Below are 21,000 nucleotides of genomic sequence, written 5' to 3' on the forward strand. Positions count from 1 at the left end.
ATAGGTGAGCTAACTTCAAAAAAATAAAATAAATCCACATGGTTTGTTGTTAGAAATCTGTTTCCCAGCAATAAAAAGAAATATCCAGCTCATTTCTTCTTCCTGTAATTTTGTTTCCAGCAGAATCTGAAACCCTCAGTTTTGATTATTGCTCTTGGGAATCACATGTGCTGTGTTTTATTTGATCCAAGATCGGATGGAGCAGGCTGAGGCTGACCACAATAAACTTCTGAGGAGCTTAACCAGAGAAGCTGCAATTTTGGCTTTTCCCACAATGGCTATACTGGCACATGCCCCTTGCACACTTTTGTCAAATGTCAATAGGAATTTACAGCTAAAAAAGCTCGTTTTTCTTTTTTTCTGAAAATCAATAGCTTTTTGTGACTGCCTGAAGCTTTACGATTTGGCTCACTGGGTTGGTTAGAACTGTTTGCTGAAGCTGTTCTAGTGGCAGCAAGAAGGCATGAAATACTTTTTTCTTCAGACAATATCTACTTGAATTGTTTTTCTAAGTCTACATAATATGAAATGACTTTTTGCAGCCCGTACAATTTTTCATTACGTATTTCTGCATTATTTTCACTGTTTGCATTTGTTATTTTGCACTTATTTGCTTTTTAAAGCAAAGCAAATTATTACCAACAATAATATCCCTAAAGGGATTGCCCGAGGGGAGCAGAAAGGCACCATCTGTGCACAATGCTTTGTATATTCACATTTTACCATGTTCTGCTTTGAAAATAATTTGAGGGTTTTTTTGTGGGGCAGGAGGACATTATGTGGGTTGCAAGGTATATATATTATAAGGAAGAAGGAGGGCAAGGAGAGGGCAAGCTTTGATTTCATAATCTGACGTCACTGATTCATAGGAAGCTTCTTTAGGACTAGGCTTGGGAAGATCCTGTAACACCACAGTGGGCTTGTGTTGCAGTCATTAATGTATTTTCAAAGATCCCTGAAGGCTCTGTCAGGCTCTGATAACTTGACACTTCTCATTACAATTCTCTTTTACATGGTTTTTTCTCCAGGAGCAGGGCAAGCGTGGAGTGGGGTCACTCCTTTGTCAGGCTGTGCCCCAGAAAGCGGAACCAAGGAAGCTGGAAAACTTCAGCTTGTCCAGGAAATCTTGGGGAGGAGGGGAGAGTGGGGAGGGAAAGCTGGAAACAGTATAGAAACATCCATTAAGCAGATATATTTCTGCTTTTGGAATGGCTGTGTAGGATAGTGGTGGGAATTGCCTGGCAGGAAGGCCTTGGACTTACCAGAGTAGAAAGTATCCCAGTATTCTACTCACTGAAGTGGAAAGTATCCCAGCCTGCAATTACATGGTTTGGAATAAGGGTAGACTGTTTCCTAAACCAAATCTAAATCCCTCTGAGTTGAGGGCTGCCCAACAACAGCTTTTCTGTTTGTTTTTACAGCTGTAAATGTGATGCAAAAATATTTCACAAGGAATTGGAATCTAGTTCATACTGTGGATTTATAATCATCAGATTATAAATTGTCAGGAAATAAATGCTGAAGTTACAAATCATAAATTATATCTCTAAAGCTAAAGGCTGCTCCTACTGTGCTGCTCCCCATTTTTGTTTGCTTCTGTATCTAGTAAACCTTACACCCATTGTCCAACAGATACAGGAATGACAAAGAAGTTAGAGGCTGTATATGGAAGATTTACCTCCATGTCTTAGGTTCCTTTATTAAAAAAACGAAGAAAGTATTAAGAGCATAATATTTGGTTATATATTTTTTTTCCTCTTTTATTTATTTTTTGTCTAAAGCTTTCAAAGCAAGCCTCTCTAGTGGATCATAGGCCATCTCCCTGTGAATCACATCCTGAGGCTTCGTATTGAGTTTCATTACTTCCTAAGACTAAACAGTTTTTCACATCTATTTTTTCCTATTTTTATCCATCTCATTTACTAAGAGTCAAGCTAAAACCTTTCCTTATTCAGTATCAATGCTAATAAGTACATAAAGATAAATACAGTAAGCAGTGGCAATTTTAGAGTTTGAAACAGTGAATCCATGACACCTTTCCAAATTAAATAATTTTAGCCATATGCCAGAGGGGGAATTTCTTTTTCTTTTTTTTTTTTTTAAATAGGAAAATTATCTTTTGAAACAATTGTTATGAGGGTAATGAGAAGGAACGGAAGCCAGCCACCCTCCCTTGGGGTACATATAGGTATAAACAGGTACCTGTGACAGCACAAGATTTCCTGTGTGTCTGAGTATTTCTCTGTCTGGGAACGCATCCTTCTCCTTCACTGGGATCAGCACTTCAGCCAGGAGCTTAAGAGGCTGAGAACTGCCTTGATCCCACCAGTAGTGCAATCTCTGCAAGAATTTCTTCAGCAGGATAACAGGAGTAAAAGAGCAGGAAACATTAATTCCTTATGAATTAAATTGGATCTTCCTCTTAACAGATACGCTAATTTCAAAAGATACTATTTTAATTTCTTTTTCCTTTAAAAAGTAAAAATGTAATTGAAGAGTGTGAATTGAGATGCAAATCAATTGTTCTGTAGAAAGAAATATGTTCACACACAGAAACTGAAGAATGAATTAAACTGCCACAGAATTTGACCCTAATTAAGGTGATTTGCCTTGATAAGTAATTAATCAGGAATTCTTGTTCTTACCCCTCTGCATGGAGAGTGGGCAGGAGGAGGGGCTGTTTCACCTCATCACTCTCCTATATATATATCTGCATACATCAAATATAGAGAGATACGAGCATTCAAGGAGGTATCTGCAGGTTGTGATGGGTTTATATTGGTGAGAGCAGGTGGAAAAATGGCTGACTGTCAGCACTTACCTTTCTGCTTCCAGTTCAGTGTTTGACTGTGGGATGCAGCACAGAAGATAATAATAATTAAAACTATCTAGGCATTAATGTAAGCCCTCCTGTAATATAAGAAGCAGAGCTTAGTGGCAGAGCAGCTCCAGTGGATTCCTTGCTTGTGGTGTGTTCTTTATGCTGGAGTTTGTGGAGTTTCCTCACAGCAGGGTGGGCACAGCACTTGCACAATGCTCTGCTTGAGCTGAAAGAGGAAATGGGAGAATGTTTACTGAGGAGATCTGTCAATCACAAATGCCCATTGCACTGGCAGAGCCAATAAACCTGTTAGCAATTGCACTGACAAAGCAGAAGTGGCAAAAAGCTAGAGCTTCACTTCAGGTGAAAGAATGTGTGCCTGATGTCCTCTGATGGTGTTGCTGCTTAATGAGACTATTTGTGGGCAAAGAACAATTTGGAAAAAATAAGAGAAGGAAAAGAAATAGGGTTTTCTTTTTATAGCCTTTAAGTTATCTCATTTAGCACAGAAGAATGTCAGAAAGGCAGTATGTGTGCACAGCCATGCACACACACCTACCTTGCCTGGTGCTGTATGAAAGCCAATTTGAGTCTAATGTTTTTGAATAAATTGCTCGAGTGGTTTGTTCACCCATGTGGAAACCTCACCTCTGTGACACCAGCAAAGTCAGCAAGACATTGGGTTATCTGGTGCAGATCACAAGTTATTTCAAACATAAGCTTCCCCATGAGGCTATTTAAGATGCAGACTTTTTTCCCCTGCTGTGTTTTTAGGAAGTCCCATTTCCAATGGGTCTCTGCAGGTTTTTGATGGGGTTTTTTTCCCTTCCCTTTCAGAGATGCCCATTCTTTTCCCTGCCACCTTGATTTAGTTGCAAAAGCTTATCTGACCAAATAGCAGTGAAATTATTAATATACTGTTTTTCAAATAGTCCCTCACTATCATTAAAGATGTAGAAGTATGAAAAGGAAAAACAGTTATATATCTGCTTTCTACTAAGCTCTTTCTAGTAAAACCTTGATCTTAGTAAAGACAGAATTTAAAAAAATATAAAAATGGAAAGCACATAATTTGCATCAGCTGTCTTTCAAATATTTTACCATCACATCTCTTCCACAGTGGAATGTGTGAGAATAGCAGTACAAGGCAGAAGCTCTGAAAAAGTGACAAGTAACTCTAATGAAAAATGTTCTGTTTTTAGCATGTTACTATTTCTAAAGCAGCCTTGACTTCTGTGGAGTTCCTTCTGACTTTTAACTTTCCAAGGCAAATATCTGCCAAGTATAATAAAAAACAAAAGGAGAAGAAAGTAGATGAAGTAAGGGGAGAAGTCAGGAGCACACCACCAGTGAGGCTAGAATGCTGCCCTAAACCATTGATTGCTGGCTGCCTAACATGCCCCATTTCCAAAAATGGTGCTTTCCAATTGTAATAAAAGTCTGTTGTAAGTGAAGAGTTTGTAACTAAAACGATGATGCTGTTCCCTTCCCACGTGCATTTTAAAGATAATGATGCATATTGCAATTTGGCTGTTAATGGCCGTTGTTTTACTTGTTGTAAAGCAAGTATTTAGACATTGTTAGGGATTCTTTTAAACAACCTTGTGTTCATGAACACGAATATATTTGGACATTGTTCAAGCCTGATGCTGACCATTCCAGTAAGGACAACAGCATTCATGACTGTTCCCTGCTTCACAGAAGGCATTCAGAGCCTGACAGTACTGACATGTTAGAGGCAAAGCTCCCTTGGAGTGGGTTAAATTCAGTTTTGATCTTTTCTGATTTTCTCAAGGTCAGCCTCTTCAGTTATCTGACAGATTTCTTGTTAAATAAAATTAAGGAACTTCTTGATTATTGAGGAGCACATTGTCAAAGGTGCTCGTGCTATTTTGCAGGGCTTCCCCCCAGAGAGTTCTACCTTGTAGAGGCTGTTCACAAACACTAATGATTTCTTGTACAGAGCCTTTTCATTTGTAGCACTACTCTTCCACAGGGTGGTGTTTTGTTTTGTTTTGCTTTATTAAGATGCCAAAACAATGTCTTTCAAACCTTGGGGGTTGTTAGCAGCAGGAGCAGAGAACGTGGAGGTAGCTATCAGATTTTGCTTTCCCTTCCAGCTATCTGAGGGATTTTACAGTCCAGTCAACAAACACTGTTTGATCACTTCGTGTGCTACATGCATTTGGTGTAAGGGTTTTTACATGCTCTGTAGCATTAAGTGATCAAAAGAAGTGAGATCCTCTGTTGTGGCATTGATAATAGGCTACTCTGCACAGCACAGCACACCAGTAAATTGTCAAATTGGTTTTGATTCTGAAAGATCTTCAAGATGAAGAAAGGTAAGATAAAGGAAACTACTACCGTGAAGGAAAATATACATGGCATGAAAGCTTGCCATAGAATGGCTCCACACTTGAGGATAAAAGGAAAAAAGCTGGCAACAGAAGTGATAGGACTGCTCAGAAAATGGGACAACAACCAGGATTTGCCTTTCTTGCAGGGAGCCCAAGTCCAACCTGTGGCATGTTATGGCTGTGCTGGCTTGTAACAGCGTAGTTACGTGTCCTTGTGAGAGGGCTTTTCACTTCAGTTCTACATTTGTCTCATAGACCAGTAGTTGATATTTTTGGGGTTTTTTCTTTTTTTTTTTTGTTTTTTTGTTTTACTTCTGCTGAACTACTTTTCAGTTATAAATTGCTTCAGATAGACAATTTTCTGAAGTGACAATATCATGCTTTCTTCATTTTACAGGTAGGAGGCAAAAAATATTTATCTAAGTCCACTATTCAGATGCCCAGCTTTTAAATCACTTTGTGGACTGGATTTTTTCCTCTTCTGTTCAATCTTCTTTCATGTAAACTCTTGTCACTAATAAGTACCTAGCAGCCAAGATGAATTAGGAACAGGTTATTTCCAGCTGGTGACCCCAAAGCAAGAGAACAATATTTAGGAAACTATTCTAGAAATACATTAACATACAGTCAATCAGAACAACAAAGGAATACAAAATGTGTGTTTAAGAAGTCTTTAAAAAGTGCTTTTTCCCAGTGTTTGTGGTAGGCATCTGGAAATATTCAAAACCCTGGTTAATATTAAAGGAGATCTTAGCAAAGGTGTGAATGGCAGGTAGGTGTTCATTTTTCATTAAAGCTCAATAGGAGTTGGATGTCTAATGCCATTTTTGGTTTTTAATAATTCCTTACAGGCTTTTAATATGAAAAGTCTTTGACCCAGATTCTCAAAGAATAATTACTGGTGTTTTCATGAGCATGTGTGTTGTTCATATGGCTATTAATCATTTAGCATGAAAACCTGATTGAGAATTTGCTGATTCTTCACTTCTGGTCCCAGTTATACTTCCTACTCACTCAGACTTTGGATTTGTTTCAGACAAATTATCAGAAGAGTTCTGTGAAACCTTTCTAAACACAGAAATCAATACCCTTAAGCCAGGACAACTTCCAGTGTGGATTAGATTGTACTGATACCAAGGTGCTACTCCTTTGTTTTACACCTTTGGATGACTGTATTGAGTTCCAGGAATGCTGTTTTTTATAATCTCTGTATAAAACACACTATGAAAAACTGGAAAGCAAGCCTAATTTTCAAATCTCACCATGCCCTTTCAGAAACACATGTTGATATACGTGTGGGGAGGAGCACTGCTTTCCATCTGTGAGTAGCTGGAGTTGCCAGTGAGTATAGAATTCCTCAGGCTGGACATCCTGTGTTTAAGGTACTCAAGATGTCTGCCCTCATGGAGAATGGGTGTGCAGAGCAAAGCCAAGCCCTGTGAGCTACCTTGGCCAGTATTTAAGACTTGATTTCTTTCAGACTATGCTCTGTTTGGTGAACAGCATCTCTTCAAACCATCCATAGCATCTTACCATGCCTGAAACCCCTGAGTGAGGCACTGGTAAGGTCAAGGTATTTCTGTGAAACATTTTATTTTGAAAGAAATAGCACATTAAGGGCTGGCTACTTAAATTGTTCTTTACTGCAGGTTTTCTCAGAAAAACCTAATTTTGTGTACTGCAGTAATGATGCTGAGTGGATAATAAGATGCAGTATGCTGCTGCTGTGGGCTCTACACCATATGTCTTTCATAACTTTTGCATTTCGGGGGCTGGTTGTTCAGCTAATTGCACTGTCTCAGGAATTCATCATCAGGGTAACCTGAAATAATACACCTATAATATATAGCAGTGAGAATTAAAACATTTGAAACTAAGCAGACTGCAGACTGAGAGTTGAAGTGTCAGAATTGTAGTTTTATAAATATTTCTATATTTTCTGCTTGCTGAGCTTCATGTATAAATCGAATTGCTATAACACTTCACAGCAGACAGTGAGGACAACTATTTTAAAGCAGAAAAGTAATACAAGTCATTATTTCATAGCAGTAAAGAGTAGTTGCTTCCTGCCCTGAGATGCTGGGTCAGTGAATGATTGCTCTCATGATAACTTCTTTCCAGGAATTTCGTTCTGTGAGTCACATAGATGGCGTTTTGGGACATAAAAGATTGTTCTGTCACATGTTGTTTCTTCCACTTAGTGAGCCACTTAGGTGTCTCTTTTTCCAGGTGCACCTCAGCTGTAAATTAGTGGGATGCTGAGCCCATACTTATTTCTTTCCTTCACCCTTTCTTCTTTTCACCCTTATTTCTTTTAAGGGTCATTGGTTTAAGGCTAGAAGATGCTTAATTTTTATTGACCAATGTTTAAGAGTGCAGTAGCTCTGGTAGCATCTGTATGTATTTGTATACATAATGTTGTTACAGTGACAGTGCTATTTCTTGTATGTCAACCAGGGACATCTGGTGAACAATGAATTTTTATTATTTCCGTATCGATTTAGAAAACCTAGATAACTTAATGGCATGAAATTGGGGTCACGTAGAGGTTTATTAAAGGGTCTTACAGAAATTCTGAGTAAAATGGGAGAGTAAAACATGATGCAAATTCATGGCACAACCAATTGAGGCTCCCAAAAGCAGGGGAGGAAAAAGAAGTTTTGTTGCTGTATATTTATGATTATTGATCTGTCTTTTAAGTGCTTTGTACTGTCTCTGGAAGGATCTTGGTGTAGATGAAAAGGGTATATGTGTGCTTAGGTGAGCATGCACAGGTGCTGCAGGAAATACTGGTAACATTTCTGGCTCTGCAGACATTTTTCCTCTATGAATAATCTGAATAGTGGCATAGCACAGTGTTAGGCAGCATTTTGCTGCCAGGATTGCATTTCCAACTGGTGTGTGTAAATGGGTATCATAGATCTGACTGCTCTTCTCACAGGAATCCAAGGGCCACATTTGGATTCCAGCCTCAAGCCCAGTCATGATTTAACATGATTTCCAGTTCTTTCTCTTAGTCTACCAACACAGTGTCTTGCACAGCTTTGGGTTTTCAGCTTTTCAGTACAATTATCAGAACTTGTAGCTTGGATTAAGATGAAAGTATTTTGGTTTTGTTTGTGGTTTTTTTTTTTTTTCCCCGTAACCAAAGGTCTACAAAGATGTGAACTTAAGAATTAAACAAATATTGGGAAAATAAATGGTGCAAATAAATGGTGAGAACTTGCAAGAAAGAACACTGGGAATAGCTTAGTGTCCTCACCAGGAAACCAGAAAAAGGGAAAGTTTGGTTAGTTTGTTTTGTTTTCTTTGCTTTTCCACGCTGGCTACACATTACCAGCTTTTGGGAAAAGAAAGAGAAACCAAAGAGTTTCCCACTTGTCAGGTGCCAAAAGACTGAGTACCAGGTGGATGCATCCTATCAGGCATCAGCAGAAGTCTTTGCTTCCTTGCTCAAAGTGCCAACCTCTAAGTAGTAACTTTGCTTGCCAGCACTTTGATAGAGATTTCAAGCCCCTCCTGCATTTTCTGCAGTATGTCAAGCACTGATATGCTGAAAGCTCTAATCCATCCCTGCAAATGGTTACCTTTCTGAATTCATAAAAGGGCACAAAAACTCACTGTAAGTACTCAAGATGAGGTATGACAGGAGAATGCCTGTTTCTGTGGTGTCTTGACTTGCAGTTGACTAAAAAGGGAAAAAATGGTTATTGTTGGTAAAGATAGGTTGGCTATTTTGTCACTTCTGATAGAGAAAAGCAATAACAACAACAAGAAAAAAAATGTAGTGTTAGGTCAATGGCGTAAAACCCAAGAGAATGAATTTAAAACTCAGTATTCAGAAAGTTCACTGGCATATAAGAGATGTATTCATTCAAAGAATTCTTCACAGACGGTTTATATTTTCTGTGTATTTTCCAGGAAGCATTTCTTCTGGAAGATACTAGATGGTAATAAGAAATAACGATGGATTATTGGACTAAAATATATGTAGTTACTCCATTGGTCTTGGAGTTCAAGTGTATCTTCTGTCTGTTGTATATCCCTCCCCTCACTTTCTGAAGCAAGCAGTACTATTTTAAAATATACATTTCCTTACAGAATTGAGAAACCCAGAGATTGTTTTAATCATCTTCCATAGATTTCTATCATACGGAATATTAACCTCTGATTACATTTGAGTGAAAATGATCTCACTCTTAATAAAACTCAAGAAACTTACACTTCAATAAAATCAAAGTAAACCTTCACTTAGTTGTAAGACTTTGTTACCACATTCACCAGGAAGTGGTGCCTCAGGGGCTGATGATATAAAATGCAAGCTGACATGCTTGAATTTTTTCTTCTCTATTTGTTCACCTGTGGGAGTCACAGTGTTATTACTTTTCCTTGGAAGTGGTTAAAGGTTGTAAGCATTACGAGCTTAGGTTCTCTGCAGTCTGTTCTAAAACTACTGTTGTGCCAAATTTGCACGCACTCATGTTTGACTAATTCCAGAGTTATTGCTACAGAGAGCAGTGAAGCATTGCTGATGTTATAGGAAATATCAATTACATATATATAATACTAGCATTGGTTTTACTGCATTTTGGCAGATTGGTAGCCCTGAACTAGAGTCCAACAGGGAACAAATTGCAATGTCAGCTGCTGGCTTGATTTGCATTCCACCTTTCTTGCTTGGTTCTTGGGTTCATCAGCATTCCTGGTGCCTCATCAGAAGTCTGTTAAGTATTTAGAGTACACAATTCTTAAAACAGGCTTGAAAATACTCCCCTGGAGTTGCTAGATTACAGCAGTAGCTGCCAGAGCTTTTGAAGACAAAACATTTTGAAGTGATTGGTATGTACAGGTGCACACATACACATCCTATACTATCTGAGCAATCAAAGCTCCCAGTGTTTCAGAGCACATTGGGAGCATAGAATTGGAGCTGTCTCACGGTTTTATCCAACTGCTTTGAAGCCATTGACATGTTTGTCCTTAGCCTGTGAGCTTGGACAGCAGAATTTAAGCTATAAACAAAGCCTGCATTGTGTGTTGCAGTAATGTGCAGGGGCACTTTGGCCAACAACAAATTAACTTATCTGCCTCTGTAGTTAATATAGAAATAAGAGCTACCCTGGCCTCAGAAACAGGACAGCTTGGTGGCCAAAGCACCTCCAAACCAAAAGTTTGGCGTTTCTAGAGTTGCTGATGATGCTCAGAATGTCATGGAGCATCTGTACATGAATCCAAGGTCCCTGTGCTGTGTTGCCCCAGGGAGCAGTGGTGCTGACGTGGGGCATTTAGCATTATTCCTATTACCTTCAGATCTGAGGTTCAAAATAATCTCCATAAACACAATGTTTATGCCACTTCTTGAAATGCATCCCTCCTCTCCTGAAGGTGCATCCTCTCTTTTGGCCTTTCTTGGAAATTCTCCCTCCTCCTGCACAACACTGCTCTGTTATTGTGGCCTTAGCAGTTTGGAATAGATAAAGGCACGGTAGGAAAAGGAATTGATTTCATTACTATGTTCTCTCACAACTGGGTGAGATTGAGAAAAAGAAAAGAGAGGCTGAGAACCATAAAGAGTGCAGTGGACTTCTATGGGCTCTGTGTACAGAGCTGATCTTTACCAGGGGAGCTCTGAAATTATCATCTTTGCTTGTGGGCAAAAAAAAAATCTTTGCTTGCGGGAATATGAGCCTGCACTCTTTTGGGTCGTTGTCAGGGATGGCACCATTCAACAGAAGTGCTGACTTACTGCAGTATTTAGTGATGCACAGGCATTTCTACAGTGCCCATCAGCAGGCTGCTGAAGAGGGAACCTCTCATTCAGCATTTGTCTGAGGCTGTTTCTGAAAGGAAGAATGACTTCTAAGATTATTTTGAATGAACAAGTGATAAAGGAAAATTTCTACCACTTTACTATGCAACTGAGGCTGGCAAAGTGAAAATTGTAATTTAGTAGGCTTCAATTTTATCAGTATCTTTCCTTTCTGCACTACCATATTGCTCCAAAAAGAGGAAATATAAAAACCAGTTCTTTCTAAAAGGTTACAGACCCACTAGATTAATCATAATATGGTTGAAGGCTGAGATCAAGTTATCTCAACAAGTTACTGTATGTCAGCTGATCCACAATAAGTCTGTGTGCACGTGGTCTTAACCAAAGACAAATGAAAAATAATGTTATCTTGCAGTGCAGGAGGCGTGCAGCGAGTCCTGCATGATAATGCAAGGGCTCAGAAAACCCCCTATCTACACAGAAAAGTGCTTATTGCAGCATCATGTTTTGTTTTGTGGTTCTAAAGGGCTGTGCACAGTGGGATTGTAATTCATATAATGTTTGATGTGATGTCCAGAAGTCAAACTTAAATATGGATATAATAATCAGGAAGTCTTCAATGTGAAACACAGGTTTGCTTCCTTTTTTTATTTGGGGGGGTGGGTGGTTACAGAGATGCCCACAGGTGCTGGAGAAGTGTGGAAAAAATGAAGTGTACCCTTTAAAATGGAGTTTTTTGTGCTTTCAGATACATAAATATATTACAAATAAAGACAAAAGAATCACTGTAGTATGTTAGCAGCTTTTAGGGTGATATTTGCTATTGTGTCTGCATGTTTGGTGTCTGTGCACAGTATTTCTATACAAAGGTGGGGAAGTCAGGGAAACTTGGGGTTTTTTTCACTAGAAAGTATATATCTGTAAAGGAAGGCTGAAAATCTGCTTTCAAGTCTGCAAAGCATTCATTTCACTTGCCAATACCTGGCCATTTGTAAATGGCAACTTGGCTGCAGCCCCACATGCTGTAACTTTGGAAAAACTGCTGATATATGTACCTTGTGTGCCACTTCTTTTTACCTGCGACAGTTCTATTCACTGTAAAGCTGTTTTGTTTTCTTTATCATTTTTTAAAAAATCTAAAATATATGTATATGCATATATATAGCAAATAAGAGAGCCAGTATTTAAAGTGTAGGTTATGAATAGTATAATTATGAGTCACTGTAAAATTAGTCAGCTTTTTTTAATCCTCAGAGCCTTTGATTTCTTGAAAGTACTAAGAAAAGTTGCATATGCCATTATCATTACACGCTGGTTTTTTGCATTTCAAAAATTACTAAAAGAGGAGATTACTTTAAAGCCAGGACAACATTATGTTTCTTTGTATATATTTCTGTGTAAAGAGAGTAAGCATATGAATGAAACAGGTGAAACAAGTAAGCTACTGCATCCATGGGAAAAAAATGGGTGAAATTTATTCTGAGTCTAGTTGAAACAGCTAAAATTAAGAAGAGCTACAGTTACCTTTCCAAGAAAACTGGGAAATTGCTATGCAACTCACACCAGAGGCAAAAGAAGATGGGCATGAATTGGATAAAGTGGATGCCTTATAGTGACACTCTTAAGTGACGCTTTTATAGACACGGAAAAGTAGCACCAGCCAATGCAGAAATGTTAGAACAATCCACAAAGAAAAAAAGAGGAATGCTTAGGACATTGTTCAATCAACTGAGCAAACAAAAAATATTTTTCGGAGTCATTCTGCAAATCTCATCAGGGAGTGGCCCTTTTATTGTTTCAAAAAAGGTCATAGCTGAAGAGGTGATAGGGTCGTGCCAAAATGTTGAGGAACTGCAAAGGTGTTCAGCAGCTGCTCAGCTGTGTAACTGCAAGCAGTTGGAAAACAAAGTCAGGTGTTTAAAAAGAGAATAAAATGAAGAACTCCTGAGTTTTTTAGCTGGGGGCTTCCAGAGACAAGGAGCTGCAGAATACACTTACTGCAGGAAGCAGTGCTAGGGTAGTAAGACAAAGAGGGAGCAGACATAACAGCTCTGCTGGAGAGGTGAAACTGGTTCTAGAAAATTTGATGTGAATAGCCAAGATGTGCAAAGTAAAATATTTCATTGTGTTTGATCTGGTCGTGTAAGAACTTCATGAAGATTTTTAACTTTAAATGAAGGATGTACCAGTATCAAGAACATGAAATTTCATGTAGAATTACCACTTATTATGCACAAGTGCCTAATCTCATACTATGCAGTGCTTTTCTTTTTTTCTCCTCAATGTAATAAATACTTTTATTGAAGAGTAGAATTGATTTTATAGGAGAAAAAAAAATATTACATAGCCCTTAAGTTAACTTTAATAGACATTAAAGGATGTTATTAAAATGCAAGTGTCTTATTTGAGAGAATATTTTAATAATTAAAAGTCAATAAAAATGAAAACATGCCAATATGACAATAATTTGGAAAAATCTTTGCTTTGGTCCCAGGTATGGATGTACATGGGAAGTCCCCTTAGCCCTGAGAGCACTCAGACACAAGAGTTTATAGGCAAATCCCAGCAAAAGAATGACTCTGCCCTTAGTGGGAACATTACCACCATCCCTGTGTCAGCCAATGCCTTTCCCTGCTCTCCGGCTCTGAACAGGGAACTCTTTCTTAATCAGCCAGTATGATCTTAACTTAATTCAGAATCACTACAATGTGATGCCAAAAATCTCTCCAAGAGAAAAAAAAAAAAAAATTCTCCTTCTTTAGTATAATTTGTGAAGACTCTTAAGTATGAATGAGGTTTGAAAAAAGGAAAAGAAGGGCTGGCACTTGGCTTTCATGGCCAGAAAATTCTTGTATCTCTTCCAAGTGACACTGCAAGGCTTTCTGTTTTGAAAGTCTAAAAGGAAAATTTTTGTTTAATCCTCATGGAGGTGAGGGAGAGGACAAAGACAAAAACCTTGAGCTTTCCTCCATCTTCCCCCCTCCCCATCTTGATCTGAATCTCTTGGAAAAGGAGAGAGCTCAATTTGGTGAAATAACTCATTTGGAATATCAATTATCCATCAAAAAGGCATCCCAGACTTCCTAAGCTGTCAGAAGGTTTGTCACTGCTACACACAAGCCTTCAGAAGTTACATCTGAGGAGGGAAGATGTTGTTAGAAATCTTCCCCTGTATGACACACTGTCTCAATTTCTTACAAAACAACTCTTAATTAGACCTTCTTTTTCTTCTTCCTCTTTTTTTTTTTTTTTTTTTAAATATGCAGCACCAGGGAAAAATTGGAGTTAAATTTAATGTTGGGACGGATGACATCGCCATCGAAGAGATGAACGCCATCATTAACGATGGGAAGTACCACGTGGTTCGCTTCACAAGGAGTGGTGGCAATGCCACCCTACAGGTGGACAACTGGCCCGTCATCGAGCGTTACCCAGCAGGTAAGGCCTCACACAAACACCTGGCACTAAGAGGGTGGGGTATGCCTGGAGTTTGCCTCGTTTTGCTCCTCTTCTAATGCAGTATCAGCTCCTTTGCTGTGTTTTAGTAGCTACAGAAGTAGTTAAAAGAGTCCTGAGCAATGTTCAGTTTATGATGATGGCATTTCCTAAGTGAGTTTAAAAGCTCAAATTCAAGTTATTACTGGAAGTGGAAAAATGCAGTTATTGAGTCATGAAGTAGTAGTTCTGTTCTTTGCTTTCATTTGTTTTTACTGCAATTTTGGTTTAGGGGGAAAAAAAAGGCTTTGACAAAAGCTACACAGTTTAAAGTGACTCCCAAATCTATCCCCAATTGATGGGGTGAAACATTTACTGAGGAAAAGGTTGTCAGTGTTCTTTTGATTACAAGATTACAGCAGTCTGAGGCTTATGAATTTAGCAGAAGTCTTCCAGCAGACACAAACCAAACGGTGTCGCAGTTACCAGTTGTACAACCAACCAACCAAACTGAGGTGCCTTAACCTCAAATGCAAACTACAGGATATTATTTATGCAGATGATGCTGGTTACTTGGACAGGACCACTAGTATGATGACAGAGCTGCCTTGAGTAGGCCCATATTTAATTTTATGCAAATGCCATGCCCTGGGGATTACTATGCTACTAATTTTATTCATTTTTAAAGGCAACAGGTTTTTCAGATACGCACCACCTTTCTTATTGAGTAGGACTACCGAGCCGTTAATGGTAACTTACACATCTGCATGTTATCCCTTAACAGTTGCTCTGTGTGTTTATATTAAGTAAAAGGCAGCAAATCTAAAGGTGTACATGAAGGCAAATATGCAAACCAGAATCCCTATTGCATAAATGACTGTTCTGATTTATTGGTTTAAAAGTAGAAAATTCTTCATTTTTGGGGGTGGAGTGCAACAGGAGGATGTGTTTCACTAGTAAGGAATGCATAAGCCATTCCATGGACTAATAATTAGTCTTTAGGATGGGGGTTTTTGTTATTGTTGTTGCCATTTCAGTTGTAGTCCAGCTATTTACGTGACTTTTTAAAAAATAAAAATAATTTTAAAAAAATCCACACATGAAATATAACCCTTCAGATAATTTCTTGGAAATAACTCAGAATACATGAAATAATGAAAGTATGTATTGGAAAAGAAATTATGTATAGCAGAAGCTGTAAAAAAAACCCCACCTATGTGTTAATGTGCTATGAATGAATGACAGCTCTGGCAATTAGAGCCATTAATTGTTTCTAAGTTAGAGACATCTATGAGAGGTGATAAACTCTTGAGGGAAAGGGGGATACTGAATGAAATATGCTCAGTGATCTTTCAGATATTCCTGTTTCCCTTGTGCCCCCTGGCTTTCTAATTTTTCAGTGTTTGGTAGATGGTTGCTGAAATAAGAAGGTGGAAGCTGGGGAGGACTTGTCTTAGTTTGTGTTCAAGACATATTCAGCACAAAGGGAAAAATAGTTTTTAGGTGGTTTTTTGTTTCTTTTGGTTTTTACCTAAATGATGAGCATGAATTCACCACCTCCAAGCTCAGGAGTGATGCATCCCAACAAAGAGGAAGTCGGGCAAATACGCCAGGAGGTCTGTGGGGATGAGCAAGGAGCTCGTGGACAGGCTCAAACACAAAAAGAAGCCTTGAGTTCAGAAGCTGGTGGCACACAGAACTTGTTTATACTGAACAAAGATCAATTTAGAATATATAGTGGTATCCTTGGGATGGGATTAGTGGAGTGGAGGAAGGTTGGATGTTTCTGTGAAAAAGAAAAACATAAAATTAGAACTTCTTGAGTTTTCATGAGCAATTCATGTGCAGGCTGCATTTCAAGGCATTTTCAGTTGCTTCCTTAGCTGAGTTACAGAATCCCTTGGTTTGCTTTATTTCTGGATCTTCTAAGACTGCTTTTGGCCTGTAACTTTCTTTGCCTTTCCCACGGCAATATTTTATGGCTCCTGTATGCCTTAACATTTCTTTTGGCTGCTGTCCTCCTCCTTTTCACCTTCCATCTCTTTACCCTTCTCAGAACGAGACCATCTAGCCATAACTTTCTCTTCTGTTTCCATGCCGCTCCATCAGGTTTGCCAGTCTTGTTGTTCCGGGGTTTTTAATTAAAGATAAAACCAAGATTAGGCAGCTTAATTAGTAAGATTGCTGTACTTAAATATGCTGGATTTTCTTTTTTCAAAAATAAAACAAGATTAAATAATCAGTTGGTTGTCTAAAGCATACCAGCTAAGCAGGTCTTTCTTTATGAGGAAAGATTTTTCTCAGAATTACACTTCAGGTTGGGATGTCTGATTACAAGACATTGCTTGTTTGAGTTTGGTGTCTTCAAATGCTGGGTGAAGATTTTCTGAGAGAAGTTTCTGGTCAGAGTCTCGGGATTTTCCAGTTTCATTGCCTGTGTATCCTTCATCCAGCCCCATGTAACTGCTGTAGAAAAGGACACCCAAGGCCCAATAACAGCTGGTACCTTGCAAAAAAAAAAAAAAATCACATGGCAATGCTTCACAGAGCTTCCATGGTGGCTTTGTGTGTTTTATCCAAGAGCTGCATAAAATGCAGAAGAGTGACCCTGGAAGATGAACAGAATGTAGTGTCTCTCTCCTGTTACATCATTCTTGATCCCACTAGACTTGAGTTTGCTTTGGGCCAATGCACCTTCAATTTATATCTGAGTGGGTGTGAAATCAGAGAGCTGAAAAAGGGAGAGAGGTAGGGGTCAGTGGTAGAGGATGATTATCCTAGTTAAGGTGGATGGTTGTTTTTTGAAATGTAGTTGGGAAAACTGTGGTTTTGTTCTAGACAAATGTGAAGATTTCAGTATTCTGAAATGGCTGGTTGTTTTTCAGAAACAGAGGTTTAGATTTACATATGTATGTTCTTCCAGACTACCATCAAAGTAATTTTTTTAGTCTGCAATTTCTTTCTTGTCACTTCTCTGAATAAAATGCTAGAGCTATGAGGATGTACACTTCAATTTCTGCCCTTTATTTAATAATGATCCTGTTTTCCCCATTTCTCGTTGTGTTTGTGGCTGGTGCATAGCCCTGTGACTGAGAGTGGGACACTACTTTTTTTGATAATTGATTAAGATGCCTGTATCTTCACTTGATTTATATATTCCATCTTTCTTAACTAAATCCAGTCTCTTTGCTGAATTATCACTATCCCTCTGCATCTTCCCAAAGAACTTTAGCGTTTCATCTTGACCTCTTTTTCAGATAGTGAATTCACATTAACTTATCTGGAAGAAGCCTAATTTATGATCATATTAAACAGGAATGAGAAAACTGCTGACTGTGCAGTCAGGGCTCCTAATCAATAGACTATCCCCATTTCCATGCATATCCTTTCGACTCCTTGTGGCTTATCTTGTCTGCTTCACTGTCTAGTTTTAATTGCCCTTCCCAATGGTCTGGCTGCTGTTGTGGTGATGGGACTGCACCACAATAGCAACTCCAGCTGCTTCTCTGAAGAGGCTGCTCTTGTAACTTCAGTTAGGTAATAGTTCTACACTGAAGTGTAGATTTCCTAAGGATGCATGAAACAAAGGACTTGTTAATTTGTGTCAAACCGAACTAAGAATTATGGTCAAAATTGAAAAAAGAAAAGGAAATTTTTTTAAATAAGGTCAAAATATTAATTTCAAAATCTTAATTTTCTAAATAAAATGTTCTGACTTTTCATGCCAAGATTGCCCAGTGTTTATAGGGAATTTACATAATCTGAGAACAAAGCATTTTATTTAATTTGAAACAACATTTTCTTCCTTACCTGAAAGAAAATCTATTTCAAATAAGACCAAATAAGGAGAAGAAAAAAGCTCCAAATCTTTATCATAATAGTGCTCAGAACCATATCTATTTAACATAAAAAACGGTTTTCTTAATTATCTGATTCTTGTTCCTTGGTAGTGAAGCGTGTACATTTTACTAGTCTGAGAAAGCATATCAAAGCAAGGCAGAGGACATTTTAAAGCCACAATAACCACCACTTACTGTGAAAGAATTACAAAATCACTTTTCTGAGACTAACTCTATTCTTTCTGAGGTCAAAGTCACTTTGCCCAATGCTGATTCTTTTGAAACACACAGCAGAACTAATCATTTTACCATTGAGGATGTTCTCTTCATGATTTCCATCGTAAATCAGACTGATGCAGAATTTTCTATATAGAAAATGACCTATTAGATATTGGGCAATGGGTCTGTGGTTTCAAAGCTGTTCAGTCTGCTGAGAATGCTCAGCATACTTGGGACCCTGCAGCAGTTTGGAAGATACATTCTGATATAGGCAAATATCTAAAACGATGCCCTCCTAGTCATTCCTGGATCTCTGCTCAGCCTTAGAAAAGTATAACTTCGTTACAGCTGTCCTCATGTACCCCATGGGTCAGGACATGTCAGGGATGTGCCTGACAGACCAAGATCTGACAGCATGAGCATGTCACTCACACTGCTTGAACAAAAGAGCTTGTCCAAAGCACTGCCAGACTACTGGAACAAATGTATCTCTGTAACTGGGGAGTTTAAATCACGATGGAACATAAACACCAAAGAAGAACCTGTGTGAGAGTCCATGTATGCTGGCAGAAGATCAAACTGACATTATGCTTAGTGCCAAGTACCTCTGCAATATGGCAATCACCAGCTCTTAGGGCTTCAGTATAATATAGAATAACTCTGTACTGGGTTTTGGGTTGGTTTTTTTTTTTTTTTTTTTGGTTAGCTGGTTTTTGGTTTTTTTGGTGGTTTGGTTTTGATTAAACAGCTGAGATCACACACATTTTCTTTAGGGACTTTCTCTGGATCTGTGGGATAGAGGTTGTTCCTGCAGAATATCCAACGGCTAGGAGAAGGGGATATGTCATTTAACTGCTTCTCTTGCTTGTTGTATTCTAGAAAATATAAAAAGCTTCTGTCATCTTTTCATGGGGTGCACCCGACTTTAAGATAAATGCTAGGAGTCAGATATTACCATGTATCCTATTTAGGGTAAATAGCATCCATTTGTCTTGGGTTTTGTGTTCAGATTTTGACTATAAAATTAACAGGAGACATTTGTGTCAGTACATTTGTTTCTCCAGGAATGGATTAGCATTTCCCAAGAGATCCATGTACTTGCCTAACTTGCTTACTATTGGCTTAGAAGTACCTTCCAAATTCAAGCCTCTACAGCCACTTCTGAAGAGAATCAAGGATGTTTTTCAGGTGTAAATGTGGTGGTAGGGAGACATCTTAAGCACTTTTACAAATGTGTCTTTGAATATTCTAATAAAAGGGACGGTCAGCCTGTTATCACCACATCCATGCAAGGTGACAATAGCCAAGGTGATTTAGGAATCTAACAAGTAAATGATCACTCAGTGTTTGCCTTGCCTTCTGCCATACAGCAAGTTTTCAAACCTCCCTGGCCGTTGCTGTTTGGACACGGGACTTTCAGGGTGTTTCACAAGAAAGTAACATAAGCTTCTGACTGCTATTTATTTGTCCAGCAACACTGTGCTTGTACCTTTTTTCTCACTTGGTGCCTCTGGCTAAAAGAATTCATCTTGATTCTCTCTCATGTGTGTTCCTTTGCTGCAGTCAGAGTCTTGACTCCTGCAATCAGATTCGTCATCCCTCAATCCTAATGGTAAAGCATAGAGGGTGTGAGGAACACCACCATCTGATAAGATGCAAAGCTTACAGACCTAGAGGGGTCTCTCATTACTTGTTCCCAAAGACAAAATAAAAACTGCCTTTCCGCCCAGGAGGGAAATCCAATGGAAAAGACTTAAAGCTCAAGCAATTAGCTTCTGTGAAACACAGACTGCCCCATGTCTCCTGGTTTGGATGCCATTTTCCTGCTGGGGGAAACCAGCAGTGCCAATGAAATAAGGGCATCTCATAATACTTTACTTCCCTTGGAGATCACAGCATTTGGAAAAATCATGAGGATTTCTCAGGAGCTCTCCATCTGGGAATATGTAGAAGATGAATGTGCAAGTAAACACTTTATGTATAAATTTATGCCATATGTATAAAATCAGGCTTTAGGAGTGGAAAATGTGGGTCTAAAATATTTAGTCTATGGAATTAGTCAGAAGAGAACGGGAAAAATACCAGCTAAGTCAGTAGTTATTTTCTGACTGAGTGATGTCTCATCCTCCCTGATTTGGAAAGCAAAACTCACCAGTGTTATTTATGGCCTTTCATGTGTCCATTTCCTTGGGGTTCTGTTTATGCTGAGGTCTCCATCTGGGAAGGTCTGCTGGTACGTTATAGTTAAGCCTACTCTGATTTTGTAGGCGATAATGGGGTATAAACATGAATGAGTTAATACACTCGGGGTTTTTGATTTGCAAAAAGTCTTTGATAAAGTTCCATGTGAAAATAATCAGGAAGAATTTGCCCAGCCCTGGTGGTAAAGGTTGAGTTCTTTGATGGATCAAACTCTACCTTAGGGAGAACCGGGTCACAGATTCCCACCTAGTGAAAATCAGAGTAAATCAATCGATCTTCAATGGAAGTATGATCATTTAAACCTCGTTATATGTTGAATAACATTGACATTTTTAATATAAAAGTTAGAAACCATAC

General features: G+C 38.6%; 1 protein-coding gene across 37 annotated transcripts in view; it reads left to right on the top strand.

Annotated features, from left to right (window-relative positions):
* The window catches only part of NRXN1 (neurexin 1), a 674,266-nt gene that overhangs the window by 538,891 nt on the left and 114,375 nt on the right, over positions 1-21,000 (top strand). For all 37 annotated transcript variants that reach the window (XM_032103140.1, XM_032103136.1, XM_032103158.1 and 34 more), the window contains one exon: positions 14,215-14,386. In XM_032103140.1, coding sequence (XP_031959031.1) covers positions 14,215-14,386 — 172 coding nt within the window. The remainder of the gene's footprint in view (positions 1-14,214; positions 14,387-21,000) is intronic.

Source organism: Corvus moneduloides, chromosome 3 (genome assembly GCF_009650955.1).
Source record: "Corvus moneduloides isolate bCorMon1 chromosome 3, bCorMon1.pri, whole genome shotgun sequence".
In the NCBI taxonomy this organism is placed as follows: Eukaryota; Metazoa; Chordata; class Aves; order Passeriformes; family Corvidae; genus Corvus; species Corvus moneduloides.